The sequence below is a fragment of the Anastrepha obliqua genome, chromosome 1 (assembly GCF_027943255.1).
Source record: "Anastrepha obliqua isolate idAnaObli1 chromosome 1, idAnaObli1_1.0, whole genome shotgun sequence".
In the NCBI taxonomy this organism is placed as follows: Eukaryota; Metazoa; Arthropoda; class Insecta; order Diptera; family Tephritidae; genus Anastrepha; species Anastrepha obliqua.
Window position 1 is genome coordinate 94,988,150 of NC_072892.1, and position 27,182 is coordinate 95,015,331.

General features: G+C 33.9%; 1 protein-coding gene across 1 annotated transcript; it reads right to left on the minus strand.

Moving 5' to 3' along the window:
• Positions 1-328: 328 nt before the first annotated feature.
• Positions 329-26,895, minus strand: LOC129235363 (major royal jelly protein 1). The gene is made up of 5 exons (XM_054869172.1): positions 26,737-26,895; positions 3,269-3,625; positions 2,824-3,163; positions 1,613-1,799; positions 329-1,550 (listed from the first exon to the last, which is right to left on the minus strand). The coding sequence occupies exons 2-5, from the start codon at positions 3,578-3,580 to the stop codon at positions 686-688; spliced, it is 1,704 nt and encodes a 567-aa protein (XP_054725147.1). The 5' UTR covers positions 3,581-3,625; positions 26,737-26,895; the 3' UTR covers positions 329-685.
• Between the last annotated feature and the right edge of the window lie 287 nt (positions 26,896-27,182).

A 27,182-nucleotide genomic window follows, 5' to 3' on the forward strand; every position in this document is an offset into this window, starting at 1 on the left:
AGATAACTTACTTACACCGTCATCGAATACGTAATCGGCAACTTAATGTTTTTCTCTCGCAAAATGAGGCCTCGCGCCACTCCACTCCACTCCACAAGAAGAGGCTTCTTTTGGTTTCATTTGGTTATTACAAGGTAGTGTACTATTATAACGTCCGTAAAAAACTTACATATTTGAAGCATTTGCCTAAGTTATTCCATTTCTTCATAGCATACAAAATAATTAATTGACCGCAATTGCAGTATGCTTGAATCCAATGAACTATTGCAGGTCTATTAAAACTTTCAAAACAAGTTAGTATATGAGAATTGTTTTATTTGTTTATTTACAATAAAAATTAAATTATTTCTACATTCATATATACATACGTATGTATGTAAGTAGTCTGTGACTGAAGTAATTGGAATTAATTTATTTGTATACAAATATCGGTACCGATTTGTTTGATTTATGTACACATGTGTATGTACGTCTGCACATACACCTACAATTATAATTTTCACTAAATATACTAAAAACTTTACTATACATACATACATAAATTATACTTCCCAAGTGGCTGTACATAGTACACACTGTTTTCGACAGACGAATAAATGCTAGTTATTGAGGCCCACAAGTTTGGGCTTCAAGCCATATACATATGTATTTACCACCTCAACACCACCCTACTTTTATTTCCTCTTCACTGTTTCACAGTGGTTGACTTTGTTGCCTCGGCTACTTCTTGCCCTTCGGTATTGCGTAGATGGCGATGTAGACTATAATCAGCACCAAAGGGAATCGAAGTGTGCAGACTGCCATGTGGTGTCGGCGATGACGTTGTTGGTATGAGGTAACGAAGATCGGGACTAGTGGAACTACCTACACCATTCAAACTATCCAGGAATGAGGGTCGTTGATCATTCGCACGTTGTTCTTTGCCCGGTGGAAATGATTCCCCCGCATTAAGAGCAGTAAAGGGATTCCGTAACGAGAAGTTGATAAGACCGACGGTTTCATAATTATAAGGTTGTTGAGGCTTCACACCTCCGTGCAAATTATTGTAGACATAATTTCCAAAACCAATAACATTTGTTTTGTCCAAATCATTGGTTTTATATGGACTGCCGAAATGGTTGGAAGCTTTGTTGATTGCGTGCAAGTTGTATGACTGAGCGAAGGCGCCGTGTGATGGGCCATAGTCATTGGTTAATGTCAAACGGAGCACACGGTTATTAACTTCATTATGATGCAGATTTTTTAGGAAAAATCGATGAAATTTGGATGATACAGCATAAACAATGCCCGGCTCATTTGGTGTTGTTGTCATGTCGGCAACAAATTGTAGGCGATCACGGTCATGGGCGAGAACCACTTGGTTGTTACTGCTGGGATTCCATGAAGCAATTGCAGTTTCAGTAAGTGGACTGAAAATAACGCTATTGTCGATGGGCGAAACGGTGAGTGCGATACCCTGTGATGATTTCTTACCGACCAATTTCACTTTGAGTATTTCGTTTTGAGCAAGCGGTCCAGCACGCAGCACATCTCGGGTGACGGAGAATAAACTGGCAAATAATTGAAAATGAAGTAAGTGATGTGTTAAAAGCAAGATTGTTTCATGTCGTACCGATCAGTAGCCAAAGGTTGGAAGTATAGGACTCCCAATTTGGTGTCGAACGCTAAGCCCACAACCCCATCCATCAATATGAAACGATCGTTGAGAATCTCTGATTGCGCAAAATCTGGATCTGGATACATAGCCGGATGGGATACGCGCCATGTAACATCACGACCACTATCATAAACGATGATGCCTGGAAAATGGGAAAGATATACATACATATATACTTTTTTTACATCCATTTCTTTATTGCCATCTGTATTTTAAAAATTAAACAATATTTTTACTTAAAGCTATTTAATTCATTTAAGAGAAAAAAACATTTATGGAATAAACTCAGTGGTGCAACCATTTACTAATTTTATGATAATAATTTAGACTAATTTATTAACATATGAGGTCTTTTGTAGATTTTCTCTTAAGTCTGGCGAAGGTTATGGGATTTGCAATTATTCCTGTGACAATAGGGTTTGAGTGCGATTGTAGTCCTGTGTTGTGTGATATGGCATATTTTCTTATTTCTTCAATTATTGTCTGTACTTTGAGATCACGATGAATTTGTGCTTTTGTGATATTTTAAGAGGCATTTGAGATCATTCTTAAGGTTTTCGACTGGAATCTTTGAAGTGATTCGATGTTTGAGTTAGCTGCAGTGCCCCAAAGTTGATCGCCATATGCCCATATCGGTTTCAAGATAGCTGAGTAAAGTGAGAGCTTAATTTTGAGAGAAACATGGGAATTTCGATGTAGTAACTAATTTAGGTTTCTAAGTTTTATTTCCAGAGCTTTACGTTTGGTGAAAATATGGGGTTTCCATGTCAGTTTCTATCAAGAGGCATGCCGAAATATTTTGTGACGTTAATTTGGGGGATGATTACATTATTGGCAGTATAAGATTTCCAAGAAACATTTCATTTGCACGCGTAACTAACTATACATAGGTTTTATGCAGTAATGCTACGTATTCAGTTTTTCGTTTTCTTATTAATTTAACTCTCCAAAGGACTTTAAAGTTTCTAAAGACTAAAGCTTCATAAAATAGTTTTAAATGCTTATTCAATGTTAGTAATACGGATATCAAACGAAAGATGATAAATCCACCTATTAAATAACATTTATTGCTTTGCGATTTTCCTGGGTAGCAAAAAAGTTGACTTTAGTCGCATGGTGTTATCTGTTTCTTCACAAGTCATTTACTCTTTTTTTACTTTACTCACCTGGTTCTACTGTATCGGAAATATATGCAAACACATCGTCACAGTTGCCAGCCGTCGCTGTTCCCTCGTCGATGACGAGATTCGTAAACAAAGACTCGCCACGCAGAATTTCTGCAGGGAAATCCACACGACGCACCACTTGATCAGTATGCAAGTCGATAATTAAAATCTTCGGCGGACAGGTTATTTCGTAGTCTTCAAGTGAGCGTGAAACGCCAGCATCTAGAAGCCATAAGCGATTGCATGAATCGATACGCATGCGATATACAGACACCAATACTAAGTCGCTACAGTTGAAGTCTGTGCGACCGGTTGTCGAAAATGACCAGTCTGGGTAGGCCTGAAAGGAAATGTATGCAAAAACGTGCGAGAATGCAAATATTTACATATATGTGTATGTATTTGGGTTTTTTTTCAACTTGTCTATGTGGTATGTAGTGCTCACCTGCAGCGCCGGTGAATCACCGAACTCCGCCTTCGAAACAACATTCACGGTCGACGACACGCCAGAGAACAATTTTGGCGTCGCTATGAAAATCCGGTCATAGGTGACTGCAATACCGGTTGCCAGCACATTGGATGGATTGTAGAAATTTAAATCGTGTATGGGTGCATGTGGTAGGAAATTATACGTAAACAGCTTCCACTGTTTAGCAGTCTGCAAGGTTGAGGACTCAGCCAACGCATCGACGGTCCACCAGCCGGCAGCCACGACAGCGAAGATCAAGAGCGTTACGGCGGCTGTAAAATGCTTCATGGCTATTTGCTTAAGCTGCTTACAACTATGCAGCGGCACAATTTACTGCAAAATGAATGAATGAATGCAACAATTTGAAGTTTATATTGGTTTAATGACTTGGTAAATGCGCTGAGCTGTAATAAATTATTTTAATGTAAAGTATCAATCATGTTAGATTTGTGACTTATTGAGATTTTCGACAAGTGATAGCTTAAGCAATTACCACTAAAGGTAAGCCGACGTTTGCTGATGGTTTTTTGATATTTTGCCAATCAGGCAATGAAACCATCAAACATGGCATCTTGAAGTACCTGCCACTTATTTGTGTTAATAACTTAATTGGCAAACCGCTGCGGGGCCAACACTTACGAGTAATGAGTAATCATTATTTTGGCATTTAAATTGTAATATTTACACGTCTACACATTGTACGTACAGACATACATAAGCACTGATTGATTATTGATTATTGAATGAGATAACAAGGCCACGCGCTGGCGCCTAATTTTGAAACACTTCTAGTTAATTTTTTATTTATGTATTTATTTAATTTTTTTCTTTTTTTTTCAATTTAATTGTCTTCAAATCGACATGGCAAAACGAGCAAAAATAGCCACAACTAACCGCCCCCTTGTTTCGCATACTTATATGGAAAAGTGCCAATGAACAAATTGAATAAGCGGCGCAAAGTCGCAAATATACACTTTTCTAAATTCACACTTCTCCTTGGTTACATTTAAGCGTCAAGTGTGACACTTCAAAAACGAAAAATTGGTTTAAATGTCCAGAAGTGAAGTTGATTAAAAAATACCATTTAATTTTTTTATTTACACTTGCGTATAACTTAAGTTGGCTAAGTGTTGCGCGCCGGTTTATGGCAAACTAATGAGTCAGTATCATTTTTCATTTTCTTGTCTATGGTTGAGCAGTTTTGAAAGGAAATATTTAACTAGTCAAGAATGGTATTTTGTATTTAGTTTGTAATACGCATACTTACTGAAAAAAATAAATAGTTGTTAAATGGAAAGCAATCCAAACATGTAAGCCTGCAATTTGAATAATATGGAGCTACTTAATTGACGCAATCAGCAACATTCCCGTCAGCCTAAATGTCATTTTACTTCTTTTTTGAACGCGTATTCCTATTCGGGAACTGATCGGACCCGCGTAAAATAAGTCGCAGAATCGCTTATTCGTTCCCAAAGAGAAAAAAGTCGTAAAAATCGAATTTTCAGGGTTGGGCATAGTGCAATAAATAATTAATTGATAAAGCGGATTGTTAAAACAGTGAAAAACTGAAGATTTAGTGATTGTGCAACCTTCATTTTAACTACCACTAAAAAATTAGTGGTAGTGCAATTTAGTGGTAGTGCGAAATGCCCAACCCTGCTAATTTTCATATAATTTTTCTGTATCATCCAATTAAAAAAGGCCATAAACCAAAAGTTATTTTACGTATTTTATTTAAACTAAAAAATTTAGTTTTATGCTGTTTTAAGTTACAGTAGAAGACTTCAAAAAAGTTCACTACAGTAATAAACTAGAGCACCACTTACTTATACAGGTTGTACGGTGGCAAAATTAGGAATTAAAGTCAAAATTATAAAATAATTTCTAATTTTAAAAGTTTATTTCAATAACTATTACAAAGAACATAAGAGTGAATTTTATTTCTAAAAATGATTTCCTCTAAATGTTGACCTTTATGTGGCGTACTGGCCTGCGTACTCCGTGCCACTCGCTGGAGAAGCGGCGTCGGGATGCCATTCACCTCATGAATGATATTTTCTTTTAGTGCTGAAAGAGTAGCTGGGTTTGTTTCAAAGACTTTATTTTTGAGGTACTATTAGAGAAGACAGTTCATTGGGATAAGATCGAGCGATCTGGGTTACCAGGATATATCCAAAACGGCAATTCTCCTGAATCCATGTGTGTATATTGAAAGAAGGATATTCTCTCATTATGGGTAGGAAATAATCGAGAAAATTAAGGAAATCTATGACGAGAAGTTGCACACGAATCATTGGGCTAGAATTGGCGCTTCGATAGTGGATGCACGTTGCTCAGCCATGAGCCATGAATATACTCTGAAGGAAGTCATACAGGCCAAAAATGGTTTTGTTATTTATTATATAAATATGTAATTGGTCATTAAATGATGAGAAGTTTTTCCTTTTAAATCCTCATAAGTATTGCGGTAACCTTCCATTAACTTTTGATGGTTATGACAAAGTATCGTGAAATATTCTTTGTCGGGATAATAATTAAAAAAAAAAAATTCTTTAAGGTAGTTTGCCTTTTAAAGTCCGTGTCGAAGCTATGCCGTTGTAAATGGAGAAGTAACACAACAGGCAGCGTTTTCGTCGCTCTCAAAAAATCTACGCAAAAGAAAAAAAATCCGGGTAAAAAACTGCGCAAAATGGGGGTCCGTATATAACTATTACATATATATGATTATACAGAAAGGTGGTAAAGAGTTGTCTCAATAATATACAAATATTCAATCTTTAGCAATTAAATACTTTTCAGTGGGAACAAAATATAATATAAGGAAATGATGAAATAAGTGTTCCTTTACAAACCGATAACTTTTCTTATCGACATATTGTTATTTTGGCTAGAATTTTCGTTTAAGGTTTTATAATGCAAAACAGAGATAAGAGGATTTTTTTTATGTTCTCAAATTTTAAGAATTTCAGGACTTTTAACTTCGAGACTCATTGTAAAAAATTCAGACCTTCGGTTGAAGTATTAAATTGAAGTGGTGTGGTGATTGATGTTTTGCTCAAGGCCTCTAACCCTATTTCTTCGTGGTTGATTCTGCTGAAAATTTAGCATTTATACCAATTGTAGCAATTGAATCAACTAAAAATATGAAAAAAACCTAGTTTTAAGCGCTTAAAGGGGGTGCACCAAATAAAGGGTCCGCCATATAACTTTACGGAATTAAAAATGCTATAAAAAAGAAACTACTCAATATTTTTCCAAACTGTTTTTTTTATTTTGAAGTACAATCCTCCCGGTTAATGATGGAACACAACTTCATTCATATGGCTGCCTCGGCTAGCCATGCACCATCCCATACGATCGGTCCAATTTTTCAACACATTTTCGATTGTATGCGTTGAGAATGACGGTGAACTGATGTTCCTGGTGATTCACGAACACTCTCGGCCACAGCAGCAATATTTTCGGGTGTACGCACGGTTTTTGGTCGGTCACGCGTTGGTTTGTCAATAAGCAACCCAGTTTCTCTTACTTTTTTCGCAAAGTAACGCACATACGCTTCATTCGGTGCTTTTCTTCTTCCCATTGCCGTACGTAGTTTTCGTACACATTCTGCAACATTACCATGATTTTTAAAGTAATGTCGCAATATTTCCCAGCGTTCTTTGAGCGTATATACAACCATTTTCGTTCAGCGGAAGAATAAAACTAATTTTCTGTCAAATCAGATGAGAGCTAAATGTTACCATTCTTCAAATAATATCTAGTTCAAATCCGTAACGATAGATGGCGGGCCCTGTATAAAAATAAGTTATAAAAATACGTCTAAAAATATTAATAGCTACATTTTTTTACCTATTATAATAAATATATATGGCTTCCTTAGCAGTAATATGTAAGAATTTTTCGAACAAAGTTATACCTATATTAGAAGTGTTCATTGTTGTTGTCGTTACAAGAACATAAAAACTTCCCAATAAATTTTTGGGGACTACTATGAAAATGACAGTCCTTGGACGGACTTTAGTCTAGGTTGCTCCGGTAACTTTCAACCGACCGTCGTGGGACAGTATGGTCTCCGTTGTATTAATTTGGAGTATATTTGCAAAAACTGCTTTAACCATTCTGTTTCCGGTGTCACTAACAAAAGCCGAGGACTTAATAATACAATAACTGCTTTTAAAATCCAAGTAATTCTACGTATAGGTGCACCTCAAGTGTTCCCCAGCTTGCACCTATTTTTTTAGTAGAAAAATATCCATTCATATTAGCTGTTTAAGTTGCAATCCAAAGAGATTGACGTGGCACAATTTGATTTCAAAGATTACAGGGTGAACAATATGAAGTGTTACCTATTCAAAACACCATAACTTTTTTGTGTGAAATTGGTTTTTCAAAGACAAAATTGTTCAAAAATGATTACAATTTTAACATACATACATACATTCACTTTAGCTCAATATGACCACCTTTTGCCTTGACTACAGCTTTCAAACGGTCAAAAAATGAGTTGCATGCTGCACGAATGTGATCTTGAGGTATTTTGGCCCATTCTCGTATAATCGCTTTTTTCAGCGCATTCATACTGGCATATTATTTAGTCCTCACCTTGCTCTCTAAAATGGACCAGATGGAATAGTCCATCGGATTTGCGTCTGGCGAATTCAAAAGCCATTGTGTGGACGAAATGAGGTGTGGAACATGATTTTTTAACCCTTCTTGGTTCACACGAGCTTTATGAGACGGTGCCGAGTCCTGTTGGAACGTCCATGGTCTGCCACCGAAATGTTTGTCTACCCACGCCTTCAGTGCAACCTCCAGAATATTCTCCCGATAATATATCGCATTTATCTTGACGCCAGGCTCGATGAAAACGATTGGAGAAGGTCCATCAGCGGTCACTGCGGCCCAAACCATTACTTGCGATGGGAAAGCGCAACAACTGCTTTGCTCTTTCGCACCGAACTTTTCTTTGCTGGGGTGAAAGATCGTGTGCTTTTTGGAACTTGAGCTCATTTTACAATATGCATCGAATGCTGTCTTGCGATATTTTCAGTCCTTTGGCCATTTTTCTTCCACTTCGACGTGGATTTCGTTCAAGTCGAGCCTTCACTTTCCGAACCATTTCTGGCGTTGTTGCGGTTTTTTTGGTCCACCTCCATAGCGTTTTGCAATGCTACCAGTATCATTGTAACGTTTTATAGTGCGATACACAAACATTTTATTCACTTTGAGGTGACTGATCTCACGAACAATGGCGGGTTGTGATTTTCCAGCCAAATTTAACGCAATCACACTATTACATTTGAATTCCATCACAGAAAAAAAAAATTCAACAAAACTGAGACGCAAATGCTTTTGATGGCTTATAAGCAATATATTGAATTGTCATTAGAACAATTTTGACGTTGATGTCATGAGCTGTTTTACAGATAAGAGCAGTGTGAAGTTGGTAACACTTCATATCGTTCCCCTGTATTTTCACTGAATTATTCTAATAAGAAATAATGAAAAAAGGAAGTCACGGTTTGTTGTGTTTTATTTTATTATTTGAGAAATAGTATTTCCAATAATTAAAATTTGTACGCAATAATATCTATTTTAGAACAAAATTTCTTTAAAAAATTAATTAAATTTCCTTAAAATTTTAAACTTATTTATGTTTTGCCAACAAGGGCACCCACACAAGGAATTTAATTACCAAAAAATATTTTTTATTTTTTATTTTTGATTCAGTTTGGCTTGGGAATCGGAGTTTAAGAATAAGAATGTGGACAGTTACTGTTTCACAAAATTTACATAAAAACCTCTACTGAGCGGGTACGAACTCCTCATAGGCGAGCAAAATATAAAAAATGTGGGTGAGCTTACATACTTACTAAATGGCAAAAGAGGACTTTCGGCTAAAGTATAATGATTTTTCATGCACAAATTTAGTTCGGCCTTCGCTGTGATTTTATAATAATAACGCTTAGAGAAAAACAAATTTTCCTGTCCGGGCATTAGACAGTAGGTAAGCTTTAGTAATAAAATCTTGCAAACATAATTCTTCCAGATAAAAAATAATTACTTCAGTGCGGTTGCCATAATGTCACCAACGAGTCTCTATATGAATTTGTAAAAGAAATATTCATCGTCAAAAATAAAGATATTATTCGGTCAAAATGGAAGAGTGTGAACATTAACTTTACTGCTTTGATTGTTAAAGAATATTGGAAAAAAATAGATACCTTTTGAAAAAACAAAAAAAAAAAACGTACGGTAACTGCGGCCGCCGTAGCCGAATGGATTGGTGCTTGAATACCATTCGGGCTTCGGAGGTTCGAATTTCGGTGAAACACCAAAATGATGGACAAGTTTTTCTAATAGCAGCCGCCCCCGGCAGGCAATGGCAAATCTCCAAGTATATTTCTGCCACGGAAAAGCTCCTCCTAAAAATATCTGCCGTTCGGAGTCGGCTTTAAACTGTAGGTCACCATCAAGACGCACGCCACAAATAGGAGGAGAAGCTCGGTCAAACACCAAAAAAGAGTGTACGCGTCAATTACATATGTATATATATAATTAATAATATATATATATATATATTAAATCGCGTAAAGGTCAAAATAAAGATTTTCATCACTCAAACTAATTTTTTTGTTTTTTTTATTCAAAAACAAAATGTGTTGATTAATATTGCCCCACTAAAGTGTAAGACTAAAAGTTTTACATATACCCCACATGTCTTTGGTGGGTAAAAATACATATTAATATGCTATCGCTTTGTCGCAGGGTGCACATACAGATATTCGTGGCACTACCAAGTCTTAAAGCTGTTCAATATGAAGAAATATTGCACATGACTCCATTCATTAACTGCAGTAGGAGATTGCTATTTAATTATTTTTTGATAATATAAGCATGCACTATATGTTATTTTTCTGTGTCGCACAAAAATTGCCTTTTATATCTTGAAATTCAGCTTAGCAAGCATTTGAAAATGTAAAAAAACAACCAGTTCAGCAGATAATTTTTTTTATGATTTTCATCAAATAAAATTTGTGTAATTTGAGCGTGTACGGAAATGTAACGATTGTGTGACCATTAGAAATATGTTTCACTTAGTTATGGACCTTAGCAACAACAACCATTTCAGCAATTGGTGTTAAGGGGTCTTAAAGTGAAAAAAAAACGCAAATAACCGAACTAGTTGCAGGTAGTGCATATTTGCATGTTTGTTGCAAAAGACCGTGGGTTGGTGCGCTGTGTAGCACACATTGTCTCAGTGTTACCAAATAAGTACTAATAAGTCAATGGTTAATGCGAATGGGAATATTCAGAGGCTTAACAACATTACATTCCTCAGGAATAACTCCGCTTATATTCATACTTGTATAACACTGCAAAGTTGAAATCATTATTTGGTTCACCTCTTTCATTCATTCAATTCATTCAGTTTATCGATGGTGCGTGCAGTGGTGCCTGTTTGCTTTTCTCTTCGAGGGGGTTTCGTCATTTTTTTCTTTTATTTAATAGAACTATATTATAACCAAGTCGAAAAGGACTTGTCACTAATAATATGGGTCATGCTATTACATATATTGTAGGATATCAGATAGCAATGACTATTGTTACAATCCTTAGTCAAAATATGCAGCAAGGTTTGTCATTCCATCATGCCGTGTTTCACGCTTGCCAAAATTATTTAAAATACCAGTAAGGTGCATGCATTTTATGGTCAGACGAATACATGTCATTTATCTGAAATTTGAGAGCTCTCTGCCCAATCTGAAAAAAAGGGGCGCTGTGTTTTTTATCGGTTAGCGTGTCAACGACTATCTTATATTGGATATAAGATTCTGTCAGTCATCTTGCGTGAAAGATTCAACGATAATGAATTATTAGACCTTAACACTGTGGCTTTAAAAATAGTAAACAAGGCGTCACCAATAACTGTCTTTCCGAATGGGTTGGTGCGTGACTGTCATTCGGAATCAAGAGAGAACGGAGGTTCGAATCTCGGTGAAACACTAAAATTAAGGAAACGTTTTTTCTGCCTATAGGTTATTCCTATAAATCACTCCTATAGGTCACTTCATTTGCGGAACAATATCAATACGTACACCACAAATAGGAGAAGGAGCTGGGCCAAATACCCAGAAAGGGTGTACACGCCAATTCTATTTATATATATATATATACATATATATATATATATGAGCTGCCTGCTTTGACCAAGTACCCAATTCGGACTTCTTATGTTAAGATAACCAGATTAAAGTATTTGCTCGACAAGAGGGAATGGGCAAACTTGTGTGATCAATCAAGAAAATGCTAGAGCGCGTACTTCTTTAACAATATACCAGAAGCTCAGGGGGCGTCGATGAGAGGTTCTATAGCATAGTCGAGACTTGGCACCAATCTATTATCACATTCTAAAGCATGCACAAACTTTCATCTATAATAAAACAACAGACCTCAAGAGAGGCTTGTGAAAATGTGTTGGACAAGTTTTTTGCCGATAGGGAAAAATATGGACTTCTTCAGACGTAGTATGAAGACAGTGACTTCAAGATAGACAAAAGTTGTTGAAGAAAATTTCAATTGTTAATTTCATTGTAGAAATAAACCGAAAAGTGGTCAGAGCCTAACATTTTTCTCTGGAATACCATCTTGCAGCAGTTTTTTTTTTATTTTTTTTTTATATAATGGAAGAATTTTCTAAATCTTCCCTTTTCATCACACTTGATTATAAATTTTTAGTCAATGTTATCTTCAATTAAGTTTTACAAATCTCTCCGATTTTTGAAAAAGTTTCTTAACCTCCCAAAATATTCGCTGTATACGCATCTGAGTATAAGTGCGCGTAATAGAATCGCTGTACAGTTATAATAAATGCATGTTTATTTAGATGTGTTACACGTATAAGTGAGACTCATAAAAAGTCGTTGGCAGACTTGATTCCGCCAGATGTTAAAAATCTGCTGGACGGCGGGAACTTGCCGGTGCTGGTGATCGCAGCGTCACAATTGTGTTGTCGGTATGTTTGTATGTATTCCCAAGTATTTGCTTTTATGTCTTTTTTTATCATTGCTGCTCTACAAACATATATTTGTTGCTACTTTTTCTTTACCAACTCGGTTGATCTAATTTTGCTTAAGTTTATGTACATTCATCACCTTCTTCGCGCATTGGATATGTCATTTTCGATTCTTCTTCATCATCTTTTCATATACAATACATACCTACATATACAAGCGTTACATACTGGTGTGCGAGTTGCCAATTTTCGCTGATGAAGTGACGTGTTGCATTGCGTGTAGCACGTAGGTTTCAGCAATTTCAACTGTCAAGAGGTGTTACTGACAAGCTAACAATGAATTTAATAATAAAGTTTAAATAATTTTTCAAACGAAATACTACACAACGCTTCTTACTTGAAGGGATCAATTGTTGCAATAATTACTTGACGTCATTATTTATTAAGAACTATTGAATTTATTGAGAATTTGTAAATTTTTTCATACTTAGATACACCTGAGCTCCCAATATAGCAGTGCGACAGTGTGCAAAGTTTTGATTATTTATTCATTATTTATTTAATTTTTTTATTGTTTATGTAAATATAGTTTATAATACAACCAAAACAAAAACATTCAAAAAATTTTTCTAAAAATTTTCAAACTTGTTAATCAGAATTTCTAGAAAATTTTTGGGTATGCAGCTATGCCACACATAAACTTTTGGTTTATTGTGACAGCTTTAAGTAGGTAAAAATAAGCGTTGATGTTTTATAACTTTTTGTTTGTCCTTATAAAAAAAATATGAAAACTCGTTATATGGTGAAATAGCGCAAGACCGCTGGTAGAAAGATTTGCCAAAAATCAAGGAAACTTTGAGTCACTTGCACTTTATTATTAAAAATTTCATATATGTATATAAAATCGTGTACTCGAAATTTTTCTAAAACTTGTGATTAAAAGTCTGAAATTTTTATGAGAATTTTTTAAAGTTTTGTACAAAGTTTGAAACTTTAAATTATATGGTTTTTTGCACTGAAAACTACCTTCGCGCTATTAATACATACTATACATACAAAAATGTAAGTTTCTAATTTCTATTCAGCAAGTTTTGACAAGTTATCATGAATCATTTAACGCCAGAAAAACACATCAAAACTGTGGAAATTTACTTTGAAAAAAATTTCATAGAGCGAAGTGTTGAAGCAGACGTCGAAATGTCGATCCGTCGTCGTTCTCAACTTGTTGACCTTTGTCCTTTGACCACGGTGAAAATTTTACGTAAGAATCTTGGCTTACGTGTCTATAAACTACAGCTCGTTCAAGATTTGAAACGAAATAACCATCGTTTGTCTGGCATTTTTGCTGATTGGGTTTACTTAGATTTATTATTCAGATTTATTGGAAAAAGTAGTCGAAAATTTGGCTAATCGAATGGACCTATGTAGCTCGTAGCCGCGGCGGAAAGATACCGGATATTATATAATATTGAAAAAATAAATGTCATGCAGTTTTCTATCAGATTATAAAAAAAAATGATTCTAATAATACATCCGTTTTATATTAGCATTTTAAGTTCTCAAGCTCTTAAAAACACCCGATATAAAGGACTTTTTCTTGAAGGACTAATAGTTTTCGAGATAAAATTTCTCAAAGAAAGTCACTTGCAACATAAAAAGTATTTAACCTAGTTATTTGGCATGCCTAGTATCACAAAATGTCAAAGCTTAAGTAAACCATGCGATACACCATTTCGCTTTCTTATGGAACTACCCACGTAGCTTTTCAGATTAGCATTTAGACGCATGGAAGTCCAAAGAACAAGGATTTTCATCAATGCACGATATTGGGGATTTTCCCATGTAAAAAAATACTGGCATGCCAACTTCAAAAGATCTGCAAGCAAAGAATGAATTGACAGATCGAAACAAAATAGTTTATGAGCTAAAATGAAAGATGAGAATATCAAATGGTATACGATTGATTGATTCCTCTACTGGTTAATCGTGGTTGCTTTCAATAGTATGGCATACTGGTTTTCAATGTGTGAGGAAAAGTGTTTTATAAAAATAATAAAATAATTTATATATTGTACATATATAATTAAATATTTACCTATGTATGTATTTCAAACATGTCTTTCGACCTACCAAGACAGATAATGGCAAACCTCCCGAGAGTATTTCTGCCATGAAAATGCTGTTCATTAAAAAAACTATCTGCCGATCGGATGTAGCATAAAGCAGTAGATATCTCCACAGGAGGAGCTCTACTAAACATCCAATAAAGGGTGCAAGCGTCAATTATATATATTTTTTTCGATCACCAGCATCCCACCTTCTCCCATATTGTTTTAGAGTCAAACATTTTGAACGAGACTTTACTTAAGGCCTCATAAGACCACTAACAAATCGATTAAATGGAGCATTGTTAAGAGTGAATTTCTGACAAAAAGGCATTGGAAATTATTTATTTGCACCATTCGTCCTATTCACCTGCGAAATAAGAAAACGTGTTTGTATGGAAATTGTAATTTTTTTTCCTTTTTTCAGAAATATTCGTATCGATAATAGAATGATCACAATTACCAACTAATAGGTCATCTTTTTGTGAATTAAAATTCAATGAAATAATTGCTTAGGTGGCCTAGGTGGCTCAGGTTTCCAAGATATTTTTTCTTAAAAGTGAACAAAATGAGATTTTAGCCTATGCATGAGATTCTGTTTGTTATGGCGGCTTCTTTCTTTCTAAAAAAAAACATACACAGAACAAAGTCTTCCTCTTTTGAATATTGTTGAGTTTGCTCCAAAGCTGTTTTGCCAAAACCTTTAGAAAACTATAGGCACTTTTGCTTCTGTTAAAATGTTTCGTCGCAATTTAGCCACCCCGTGCAGTCAGACGACTTATTTGCTTCCGCAGAATGACTTCCGGTCAAGGCTTCGAATATAGAAGAGCAGTCAATGTCCTAATAAAATGGACTTAAGCCATATTCACTACTTGTAATAAAATCAGAAATATAAAAATGAACTACATTAGAGAACTTTGATGTCTGCCTAATAAACACCCTTTATAATAACGCTAAAATAAATTTACTATAATTAAATTCTGATTGTATTTGTTTATCATTACAGTATCGAACCTAAAAAGTTTATCCAATAACAGTTCGGCCTGAGACCACCTAAAATTTGGTCTGCCAACAGGTCTGTCAATGGGTATCTTTAAATGGCTAAAGTTTTAGTTTTGCATCTCTGTAAAACCAAATATGAATGCATACATATGTTTTTATGTATACCACTTCGGTGCCTTATTTTGAAAGACACTGCAACGCGCATGCGCGACATCCCTGACTGACAGTCTATTAGCGAACTGCGTAACTGGCGCCGGTGGCTCGGTGCTGACAACTGGGCGCAACCGAAAATATAATTACGTATATTTGTATGTATAATATATGTTTATACAAGCATAGTGCATATTTTTTTAGCAAAATGCGCTTTACAAAGAAAATAAATATTCAAATGCTTCACGTTTTTCGCACTCAAATTGTCAGTAATGGGCTGCTTACACAAAATACCATTTGTGGTTTTGTGGTGCGATGTTGTGCAATAGTCAGAAATTGTTCGATAACCATTTTATTGGATTTGGCATCCTAAATATGCGTCTCAACCCAGCGTGCAGCATAACGTTTTGGGTGGTGCTAATATAATAGGGCATAATGAGTGACTAAATTGGTGTAAATCAATTTCCAATTGCTTGGTGTGAGCTCATGTAGGGAGGTACTCAAGAAAACAAAAACCAAAAATATATTGTCATCAACTAAGGTAATATATATTTCGGTAATATTCGGTTGATGATGTTAATATAAAATATGATACCGCGATACTGAGGAAAATCGAAATATTGACATAATCTATGCATGATATAGGATGGTCGCTGTGACTGAATGGGTTGATGCGTTACCACCGAAGTGTCCAGGTTCGAAACCCGGGCACAAAACTTCAAATGATAGAAAAGGAAAATGTATTTTTCCCATGAAAAAACTCCTCATAAAAATTTATTTAATATTTTGGTTAACGTTATTAGCTTCGATACGGCACGATATCATTTTGTACTATACGCTTTTAAGCTATAAAGGGTATTTCAAACAGGCTGAAAGTCAAATTTCATTAATAATCCATCTATTTTAATCAATTTTCAGCCAAAAAAAAATCCAAGTGCCAGTCATCCGATTTGTATGTTAAATCGATCGCTGAGTCCAAAAATCTACACAATATTTTTTCTGTTATGAGATTTTTTAGATAAATAAGAGTTTTGGATTAAAGAAGAAAAGATAGCTCATAAAAATTTCCAATATCTGGAGAAACCGTAAACCGATCAAAACAAGTGGTATATCAAATTAAAAAAAAATTAATTTGCGATCTTCGGATTTTGCCTAATTTTTCATTAAAATTTCGTAAACGTAAAATATCTAGAAAAAATTTAAGATGCCTATGGAAAAAATCATTCCATAGATGTAAAAATTATTCGCATAAGAATAGAAATACTTAATTTGGCATTGACGATACTGCAGTAAAGCTTAACAAGTGGCCAACACGGAACCGATTTTGGGAATATGAGGTTTTTTTAGTACCAAATCACTTAGTTACCCTAAAAATTTAAATATAAAACTGCATATTAGTAACAGGTTTATGAAATTGTATCAAGGACAGCAAAAATACAGGTATAAAACTGGAAAGTCGAGCTAACAACATACCTTGAAAATTCCAAATTATTGCATATTTAGTCAAGACAAAAGACACATATGACAGCATGAAAAAGATGTTGAATTGCATAAAATTAAATGATGATTATGATTGGACGGTATGCGCCGATCTTAAGATAATTCGAATGTTGTTTGACTTACACAGTGCTGCCGCTGCTTTTGTTTATGGAATATCCAAGCTATAGCAAAAGCGATAGACAAAATTATTCAAGAAAACTGGATAAAAAATCATTCTCATTCAATTAATTCTGTGCTCCACTTAACTTAAGCCGACTTAAAAAAAAAAGAACAAAATTACTAAACCTTTTACAAGTTTTTTTTAATTTTGGAATTCCAATTTTCTGTTTATTATCGGTATTTCTAATTTAAATTTATAGAAAAAATGTATGTTAAGATTCTTTAATAGAAAGGTTAGCAAAAGAAAAAAACGACCGGCTGTCGAAATCGCTAATGCGGTTATCGCGTCAATCAAGAACAAGAATCATAAAGATTAAATAAGCAACTTTCATTTCGACCACAGAATTATTTGCAAGCCAGTATCATTGGTAAACATACTCCTCGCGTTAAAGTGACCAAAAGACATGCGGTCCCCTAAGTGTTGCTTGTTCACGGAACGCTCCTGAATAAACCCCATTCATCAGATATTAGTATGGTAGTTATCACACGGACAAAGTAAAATTAAACGCCATGCGTTTTTGAGATATCTTTCAGGAAACATCTAAAATTTTTTTTATTCTCCAAAATATACATGTAGTGGTCCATATGCGCATGCCGGTATGCTACACATATTAATGCATTTACTATATTTTATAATACGATTCTCTTTTGATAGTCCATGTTATGTTAAGATTACATTTTAACATTTTACTACATGTTAACTTTACATTGAATTTTCTATACCTTTTATTATATTATTTTCTAATACAAATTGTACTTAGTTTAACTAGTATCGTTCCTTTTTAATTAAAAAAACTAAGATAGGAAGATATTATTGTACACGGTGGCGCAAAATTAATAACCCTATCGCAAGATTTATAATTTCTGCAAATGGCGTCGTACGTCGATCATATTTAGGAGTTGTGGAAACAAACAAATATTAACAAATATTAAACAAATTGTTAACAAAAAATTATAATAATAATTAAATGAAATCATTTTACACCACCTAGTACATTAAATTTAGTTACTGTGACCAATAAGTTCCACGCATTGCCTGCTGAAGCATATATTCGTTTTATTTTGTTGGTCATCGCGTTTAACAAAACTTAGACTCAAGTAAACAGCAATGACTCTTCCGGCTAGTTTTGTTAAACCGTAGGTATAACCACCATACGGCTCAACCACCTCTCTATAACCTACGAATATTTTATAAGTGTAAGAATATTCACATGCCATTATCTACAACCTTTCAAAAAACATTTTCAATTTATGAAGAATTCTGCATTATTGCTCCCATTGTAGCTACAAAAAATAATTAACTGATAGTTGGTAAAAAAACGTTAATTAATCTAGTTAAATATTTGCAGCGAAATAATTTTTTCTGAGTATATTTAATCTTTTGAATTTTACAAAGTTAAACGCACGTATTCACCAAAGGCCGTAATTAAAATCACCAAATACAGCTAAGCTTCCAAAAAAGCTGATTCTATTTATTCGGGTTTCCATGGTGTTGATTGATTGACAAATAAACAAATAAAAATAAATACATAGGAAACTACCAATCAATGGGAAACATTTAATTGACTTTATTTTTTAAGTATATTAAAAGGCATGGAAGTGGTCTCGCCACTTGATTGGGGCGTCTAAAGATAAGTTTGCGTTTGATACGAATGACGACAATAAATGTCGGGTATGCTACACAAATATGTATAAATAATACATAAAATATGTAAATTAAAATCTCAATGTCGTTACGATTTCGGTATAAGTATCGCATGTTTTAGTTTACACTAGTCTTCAGGTAAAATGACCATGCAGTGAAAATGTGCAGCCAATTAGGCAAGGACTTTTTTTATCGTGAATGTTAATTTGGTAGGCAAAACTCAAAGCTAAGCTTTGCTTCATAGCCACAAAAATTAGTTGCTTTCAGATTATGTACGTACGTAAATACATACGCTGTTGGTTTTATCCATATCACTCTGACTATTAGATAGATTGCAAAGGCATCCTGCCTTAAATAATCATAGGACAGGAACTTATTGAAAAGTTCTGACAAACCTTGTGTTTCTAATTTAATTGTAATAGTTTTCTACAAAAATGTGGTTAATTGTACTACAAAATCACTATAAACACAGTTTTTAAACTTTATGCAAATTATAAAAAAAAAATTAATACATTTCCACCACATCTTAAACTCTTTCATCAGTGATTATAAAAAAATTTTGAGTATGCAATGTTACAGCTTATTAAATTTTGGTTTAGTAAAGTTCATGTGGTTGCTTAATGAAAATAATCGAGCATTCGATGTATTAAAAAATTTGTAACACTTTCATGAATTATCAAAAATAAAGGCGAATTTTTGCTACTATAAACTCGTACAATATTATTTCAAAATTTAATGGGCTACAAAACCGTATACCTAGAATTTTTTACAAAACTCTGACTGAACAGTTTGTAATTATGATGATAATTTGTTAACAAAGTTTGACGAAGTTTCAGCTATACGGTTTGTGTTGCGCAAGGTGGCGCAAATTAATCACCCTATAGGAATATTTATAATTTTTGCAATATACTTCAATCATATGTGAAATTTGTCAACTAAACAACTACAGTACACAAACTGACAGGCAATGGAGTACGCAAAGATCAAAATAAAGATTTCCATCACTCAAAATAATTTTTTTTAGTTTAGTAAAAAAGTTGTTCAAAAGCAAATTTGATGATTATTCGGCGCCACCTTGTAGTATGAATAATATTGTATTTATTAAAAAAGAATAAAAACAATTAAATAAATAAGAAAAGTATTTGCAATTAATGATGTGCGCCTTGATGTTCTTCTCCAATTGCTGAGAGGCGGCCGCTATTCGAAAGAAACCCGTGCATTTGATGTCTTTATGTGTATTTCTGCCATGAAAAAGCTCCTCATAAAAAAATATCTACCGTTCGGAATCGGTTTAAAAAACTGTAGGTCCCGTCATTTGTGGAACAACATTAAGACGCACACCACAAATAGGAGGAGGAGCTCGGCCAAACACCCAATAATGCCAATAATGTATATAAATATAATAATCAGAGATCAATTTCAAGTTTCAATTACAGTTCTATGTGTGCGAATTTTTAATTTAATTCAATAAAGCTTTCCAGTTTTCATAGGTTTTGACTTCCGGCCCGTACTTGCTAAAATGCTAATTTTATAAAAGTTGAATTGTAGATCGGTTTCTGGCTGTGAAATTTGGACTAATACCATGATTAGGGTATTTATAATGCATTTTCACGAATTCGAATAATTCGCACTCGATTTTTAATATTCGTCATACAAAATTTGACTATCGAACTATATAATTTTAAGGTAATTAATTTGAATTACAAATAATGCGAATTATGAAAACTCGCAGTCTTCTTTAATGTTTATTTAATATTTACTGAAATCAGGTACATAACCAAAACTAAACAAATAACAAACAACTGCGAGAAAAATAACTTTTCTACATATTTTCTAAAAATGGTGTTAGACATTTGATCTTGACCCATAAATGCAAGTATGAGCATACGGCTCATGAAGTTAGCATATACCGCTAAAATTCTTGAAGGCGTAACCCAAAAAATTGATACGCCTGCAATTTTATGTTGCGGCAGAAGACTTTTCGTAAGGCGCCATAATAACTAATTAACCCACAAGCGTACATGATTTCCTTGCCGATGTGATTTTCAACCAATTCCACAAGAAGTACATCCTCTTTGGCAGTGAAGTTTTGGCATCTTTTTGGTTTTCCTTAGTGTTTTTATTCAACAACAAAGCAAAAACAGCTAAATTTTATGGATTTCTTTGTTTTTACTCAGCTTATTTCGCCAGTTTTCTTTATTTTGTTCTACGACCCTCCAATGTGTTCATTGCTATTAAACATTTGACGAGATGTTGAAACAACGAAATCGAATTTATCGCGGCAATAAGATATACTGCCTGTTTTGTAAAATTCACATTAACATGAAGTTGAGAAAGCGGGCCTGAGAGAGTATTAAAATGATTTAGTTCTGAAGTAGTCTACGCTGCTTGTATATGCAACTACAACGATTGTCATGTGACACCTGGTTTTTATTCAGTGCATCCATTTAATATGCAACTCACAAGCACATTTCTGTAGTTATTGACGAAGTAATTCCTCCGCTTATCATATAAGTAGTCCAAAATTGAACTTCCGATTTTAATTCAACCAGCTCGAAATCAAATTAGGTTGTGCAATCATATTTTAAACAAAGCAACTTTTATGATCACTGCCATGAGCTCAATGCGTTCACTGTGTAAATACATATATATTCTTAGGGCAAAAATACCTTTAAGTCTGAATAGCTGTTAACCAATACTTTATCTGGTGGAATTTTTGTAATTGTACTATGGCTTGAATTTGAAGTTGAAGCTACCTTTTGGACTTTGGATTCACAAATTCCACCCGATTTGATCTCCAGTTGATATTTCAGCGCATAAAGTGACCTCACTTTCTTTGTTGAGCCGAAGTTGAATGCGCTTATGCCCTTCCAAAAACGTCTACTTCAATTAATCGACGCCGAATTTTTCTATTCGATATGAAAACAGCGTTTTCATTCGATATTTTCTGCCACGGTAAGAGTTCATAAAGTGGTATCTTGCGAAACCCGCTACTTAATTTTTGGTAAATTTGAAAATTGAGTGACGCCAGTGTAGAAATTAAACAAACTTTGTGTGCAAATGTATGCACGTGCAGATGTATATGTGCACGATTTATTCCATATTCCTCTTCTTTTTGCTTGTCTATATTCTGTACTGACGTTCATTTTATGCGAAAAATATCAGTTCAAGTCATGCCAGTTTCAACTTTCGAGTTTCGCGCACTCTTTGAGTCGTCTGTATTGTATTGTAGTTTTTGCCATAGAACCAGTGTTACTATTGAAGAATTTCAAAACGTCGAAAAAAGAAGCGCTAGAAAGTGGAGAAAAGGGAAGTGTGCAACTCTTTAATTCACATGCATGATTATTCTTATTATTATTATGAGCGTTGCAACTTGAAAGATTTATTGTGCGCTTTCAAGGATTCAGAAAATTTCTCTGAGCCCAACTTTTTCAATTAATTTTAGTATTTGTCATATTTTATTGAATTTTATTTTCTCCTCCGGTAAAATATATTTACCCAAGAGTTTGTCCCAATTATTTATCAGTGCTGGGTTCAATTCTAGCACTCTTATTTAATTCCATACATTCTTTAATTCGGTTTAGATTAAAGCTATTCTATTTATTTTAATTCTGAGTATCTTTTCTCCGGTCCGCAGACATCTGCCCGTACAACTTCCTGAGTGAGGGATCCATTCGTGTACAATGTTATCATGCTCTGGTTTATCTTGTAGGTTTTAGTAGTCAGTAGTTGACATTCTTCTGAATAATTCTTAAATAATTCGTACCTTTGGACGGAAACTTATTCCCATAGCCAATACATGCTTAGTAGATATTATTACTCGGATAACCAATAATATACGATTTTTTGAAGCACTACTTTCTGGTTTAATAGTAATTTTTGATATGATATTATAAAACTAAATTTATGGACCAAGAACTTAATTTTATTTGATTGCTTTAATTTACTTCATGTAAAAAATTTCTTTTCAAACGAAATTTCTTACCAAATATCTAACCAAATATTTTGTAATTTTTCTATTCTACAAGCCAGAATGTAATAAAAATAAAATTTAAAATAATAAAAAAAACTTAGACATTTTCAGATTTATTCAATGTTGGAGTTTTGTTAGTTCTTTTTAATATTAAAAATATATTTTTAATTTGTTAGGATAAAAAATACCTTTTTAAAAATTTCTCGAAGTTGCACCGTAACCTTGAATATAATTCGAAAAGTTGTGGCAGTTCCATTATGAATTTGAACAACTATTAATGAAAATATTTTAAAATTAATTTATGACATACCTCTAGTGGCCAGATACCGTTACTAAATTTTATACTAATTATCAATTTCCAAGAGGTCAGTCATTATTGACGGAAAACAAATTTCTAAGGACAGCTTTTTAAGGGCATATTTTCATTTTTGGTTTTTGAAGAATCTTTAAATTAGAAAAAGTATATATATATAAGTAATTTGGGGCACGGATGAACGAAGTATAGAGGTGAAATATAGAGTACATAAAGAGGAAAAAATCGCTTAATTTCTTCATTGTTAAAGCAGTCCAAGAAAGTAAATTGGATAGCTTAAAGGGGGCAGCTCCTCCAGCACTTTCAAATTTTCTATTTTTTGCTTTAAAAATTCATTTACAATGTAAAGAATATCATTTAAATGTTTTAAACTTAGTAGAAAGTTTAAGAAGTTCCTATAAAGTCAGTGGAGAGATGAGTTTCGAACGAAAGATGAGTAAGACCGAAAACTTTAATCGCGTTTTTCTCGAAATACGTTTTTTTCCGCGCTGTCGAATATAACTCAAAAAGTAATCAAGATATCAACTTAAAATTTTACAGAGATATATTTTAACACATTGGTCTTTGCATGTACCTCAAATTGTATATTAATTATCTCTAAAAATATTAATTTGATCAATTTGTTTATAAAAAAAAGTAAATTCTTTTCTTTTTCACTTCAAATTTTAATTTGTTTGTTTTTGTATTGTTTTCGTTAAAAATAGGTAAGTGCAAAGTTTTTGTTTTGTTGCAAATTAAAGGAGCTACTTTTGAGCAGCTGTCGCGCCGCCGTTTTTGTTTTTTTTTTGTATTTCAAATAAATTTTCGTATATTCATGTAAGCAAATTAATATGTAATTTGTTTTAAGATAATAGATACTCTCAGTTTTTCGCGAAAAATGATTGAAAAACTCTTTGTCTGCCACCCTTAAGGCCACAGTAGTAATTGCTAAAATCTTATTGTATTTTAAAGTTAACTGTAAATATAATTGTTAATAAAAAAACTGCCTTTGGGACTTTACTTCTTTATTGTAATCAACAATTAGTACTCGTTGGCTTCGAGTGCAGTGTTTGAGATTTTCCATATTCCAATACAATTTCAACACTTCAAGTCTTTATCCAAAGTTATTATACTCCACTTACTTCGATAATGATTGTGGGTTGAATTAATTGCTAACTTTCAAACGAAATGTAAATAGTTTTGTTTTAATTTCCCAGTTAAAAATGCACTACTGAAACATATTGCGATAAATAATTATGCTACAAATTTCGACAACTGATTTTTTTCATTTACTTTAAGTGTTAAATATAACAGTTTTTACAGAAATTTTTAGAATTTGTTGATACACGAAAAAAATCAACATAACGTCATTTCGTTACCATCTGAACAACGACTGATTCGGCGAGAGTGTGAATGTGCATGTGGACGAGTGTGTGAATATGTGTGAAATTAACGTGCAGATGTCGGCTGGCTATGAGATTGTGTTAGTGATGTACGAAAAAAATAAGCCATTCTATGCTCATGTTGCTTTGTTGTTATCTGATCAACGATTGACTGGACGAGTGTTGAGAGATGTTGAAATCCTTAAGCAAAAGTTGAAAAACAATATTCACTAGAAGCAACTAAATTAGAAGCTATAGACCTACTTGTGAAAAATCTATGCTCATCGGGCGAAATTAAACTTTTAGTCGAAAAAAGGAATATTCTTTTTTATGTAAGTAGTTCCTTCGAAAATTTTGGATATAGTAGAAAGCTCCTAGATCGGCACATCATTCTTTTTACCACTTTTGAATTTATGTATACCGTTTTTGTAAGGTCGGCTGCCGTAGCCGAATGGATTGGCAGTACGTAGGTTCGAATCTCCGTGCATGAAACACCAAAATGATAGAAAAAGTTATTTCTAATAGCGGTCGTCCCTCGGCAGGCAAAGGCAAACCTTGGAGTGTATTTCTGCATCTCATAAATAACATCAGAATGGGCTTAAAACTGTAGGTTCCTCCCTTTATGGAACAACATCAACACGCACGACACAAATAGGAGGAGGAGCTCGTTTAAACACCCAATATGGGTGTGAACGCCAAGAGAATTAACCATATTTGTATAAAAACATTTTTAAACAGGAAACAAATAAATTGCTAAATCTTGCCAACAAGGGGTAGTGCCATAGTAACTTAATTCAGTGCCTTTACATGTCTTCCAAAAACTTTGGGTTTTTAATTTCATTACATATCATATAACAGCTTCGTAAGCCTGCATAATGGAAAAAATGTACCGTTATTTAAACGAAAATAATAACCTGTTTCGAAAAACACGAAAGAGCATGTTGGCTCTAATTAGTTGCCCACTTCTGTATGAGTATGTAGGTTATAAGCTATGTAGATATGTTTCACTGTCACAATAACTCATATTGCTAAGCCCAAGCTACCAAATAAAATTCACATTTTTATTATTATCTTACACATGCATATTCCATCATACATACATACATACAAATATATTAAAGATATTTGAGCGCATTTCTCAAGGTCACAATTCGGTAGCTATTTCGATTAAACTAATAATCCAAAATTTAGAATATGTTTCAAATGTTTGGTTAATGGACTACACGCGTGCGCCGCTGCGCAGGCGCGAATTAATGAACATTTTGTTTAGAATATGAACTTAAAACGCCACAGCACGCCGCTCATAAAAAACTTTGTTGAACATTCATAAATACTCTTTTGCTACAAATCTATGTATGCATGTATCTCATTCGCTTGCTGGCTCGTCAAGGTACTGTAATGTAAATTTTATTGTATCGCCGATGTATAGTTTGAACTATAAGTAGAAAATGGTGCAAGAGACCTTCACCTGGAAGGGAAGATTGCTATAAAAGTGAATGAGTTGACGAAAATATTCAAAGAAAAAACTTTTGCTTGAGCTCTAAATATTGAAACACAAAATTTATGTATTTTGAAGTTAATACGATGCCCTCATTTTATGTTGGCTATGATGTTTATCAAAAAGTAATTAAACAAACAATATATTTCTTTTTATTATTGCACTAGTTTCCCCAAATTAAATTTACATTTTAATTCTTATGCACATAATTAACGAAAGTATTTTTGCACACTCTTTAATGAAGACTTCTATGATGTATGTGACGATATTTGCCAATACGCGATTAGCTGCTCCAATTCAAAGCAACATCACATTTCTTCGCGCACTCAATTCGGAATTTTAACCATTAACACAAAACTTCAGAAATTTTATTGCCGCAATAAAAAATTAATTATATGAACGCACTTTAAGTCACTCATTCTACATTTGCATGTAATTATTAAGCGATTATCCATCATCTAAATTGACTGGGCATCTTTGTGCATGCATTTGCCTTCTCTGCTTTCGTATGTTTGTGCATATGCATTAATTTAAATTTAATTATTATTACTTTTTTTTGTTTTTGCTTAAACACTTTCTTCTGAACACTTTCCATCTCTTCGCGCACTATTTTATGTGAATATTAAATTTGTATTGCTTCCTCTTCTGGACACGTTCCACACAGGTTTAACCCATTGGAGGCAGCGCGTCAAAACTCACAAATTTATAAAATCACTAACCTGCGCACAATTCAGTTAAATTCAATTAAATTTCGCCTCGTCTCGTTAGGACCTCGAGTGCTTCCTTCTCGATGCGAAAATTGAATAGTACGTATTTTCGACGGTTGTAAACGACTGATTGTTGGCAGCGAGTGTGCCAAGTCCGTCAGTATAGTAAGATGGCCACGAAGTAACTGTTTGACTATAAATTACTTCGCTCAGTTTAAAAGTGGCGGCAAAGAGCCAACAACTAACAGCAGCAACAAAACGAAAAAACCAGCAATAACAGCTTAACAATAAAAACAGCCAACAATCGCTCTTTGGTTGGAGTGCTGCGATTGTTGCGCCTCATTTACAGCAAGAGGAAAACAACAAACAATACAATGCAGAGAAACAAACCAAAAAAGAAGAAACCGAAAAAACTCTCATGAAACTCATACGAAAGCATGCATGAACTCCATTCAATG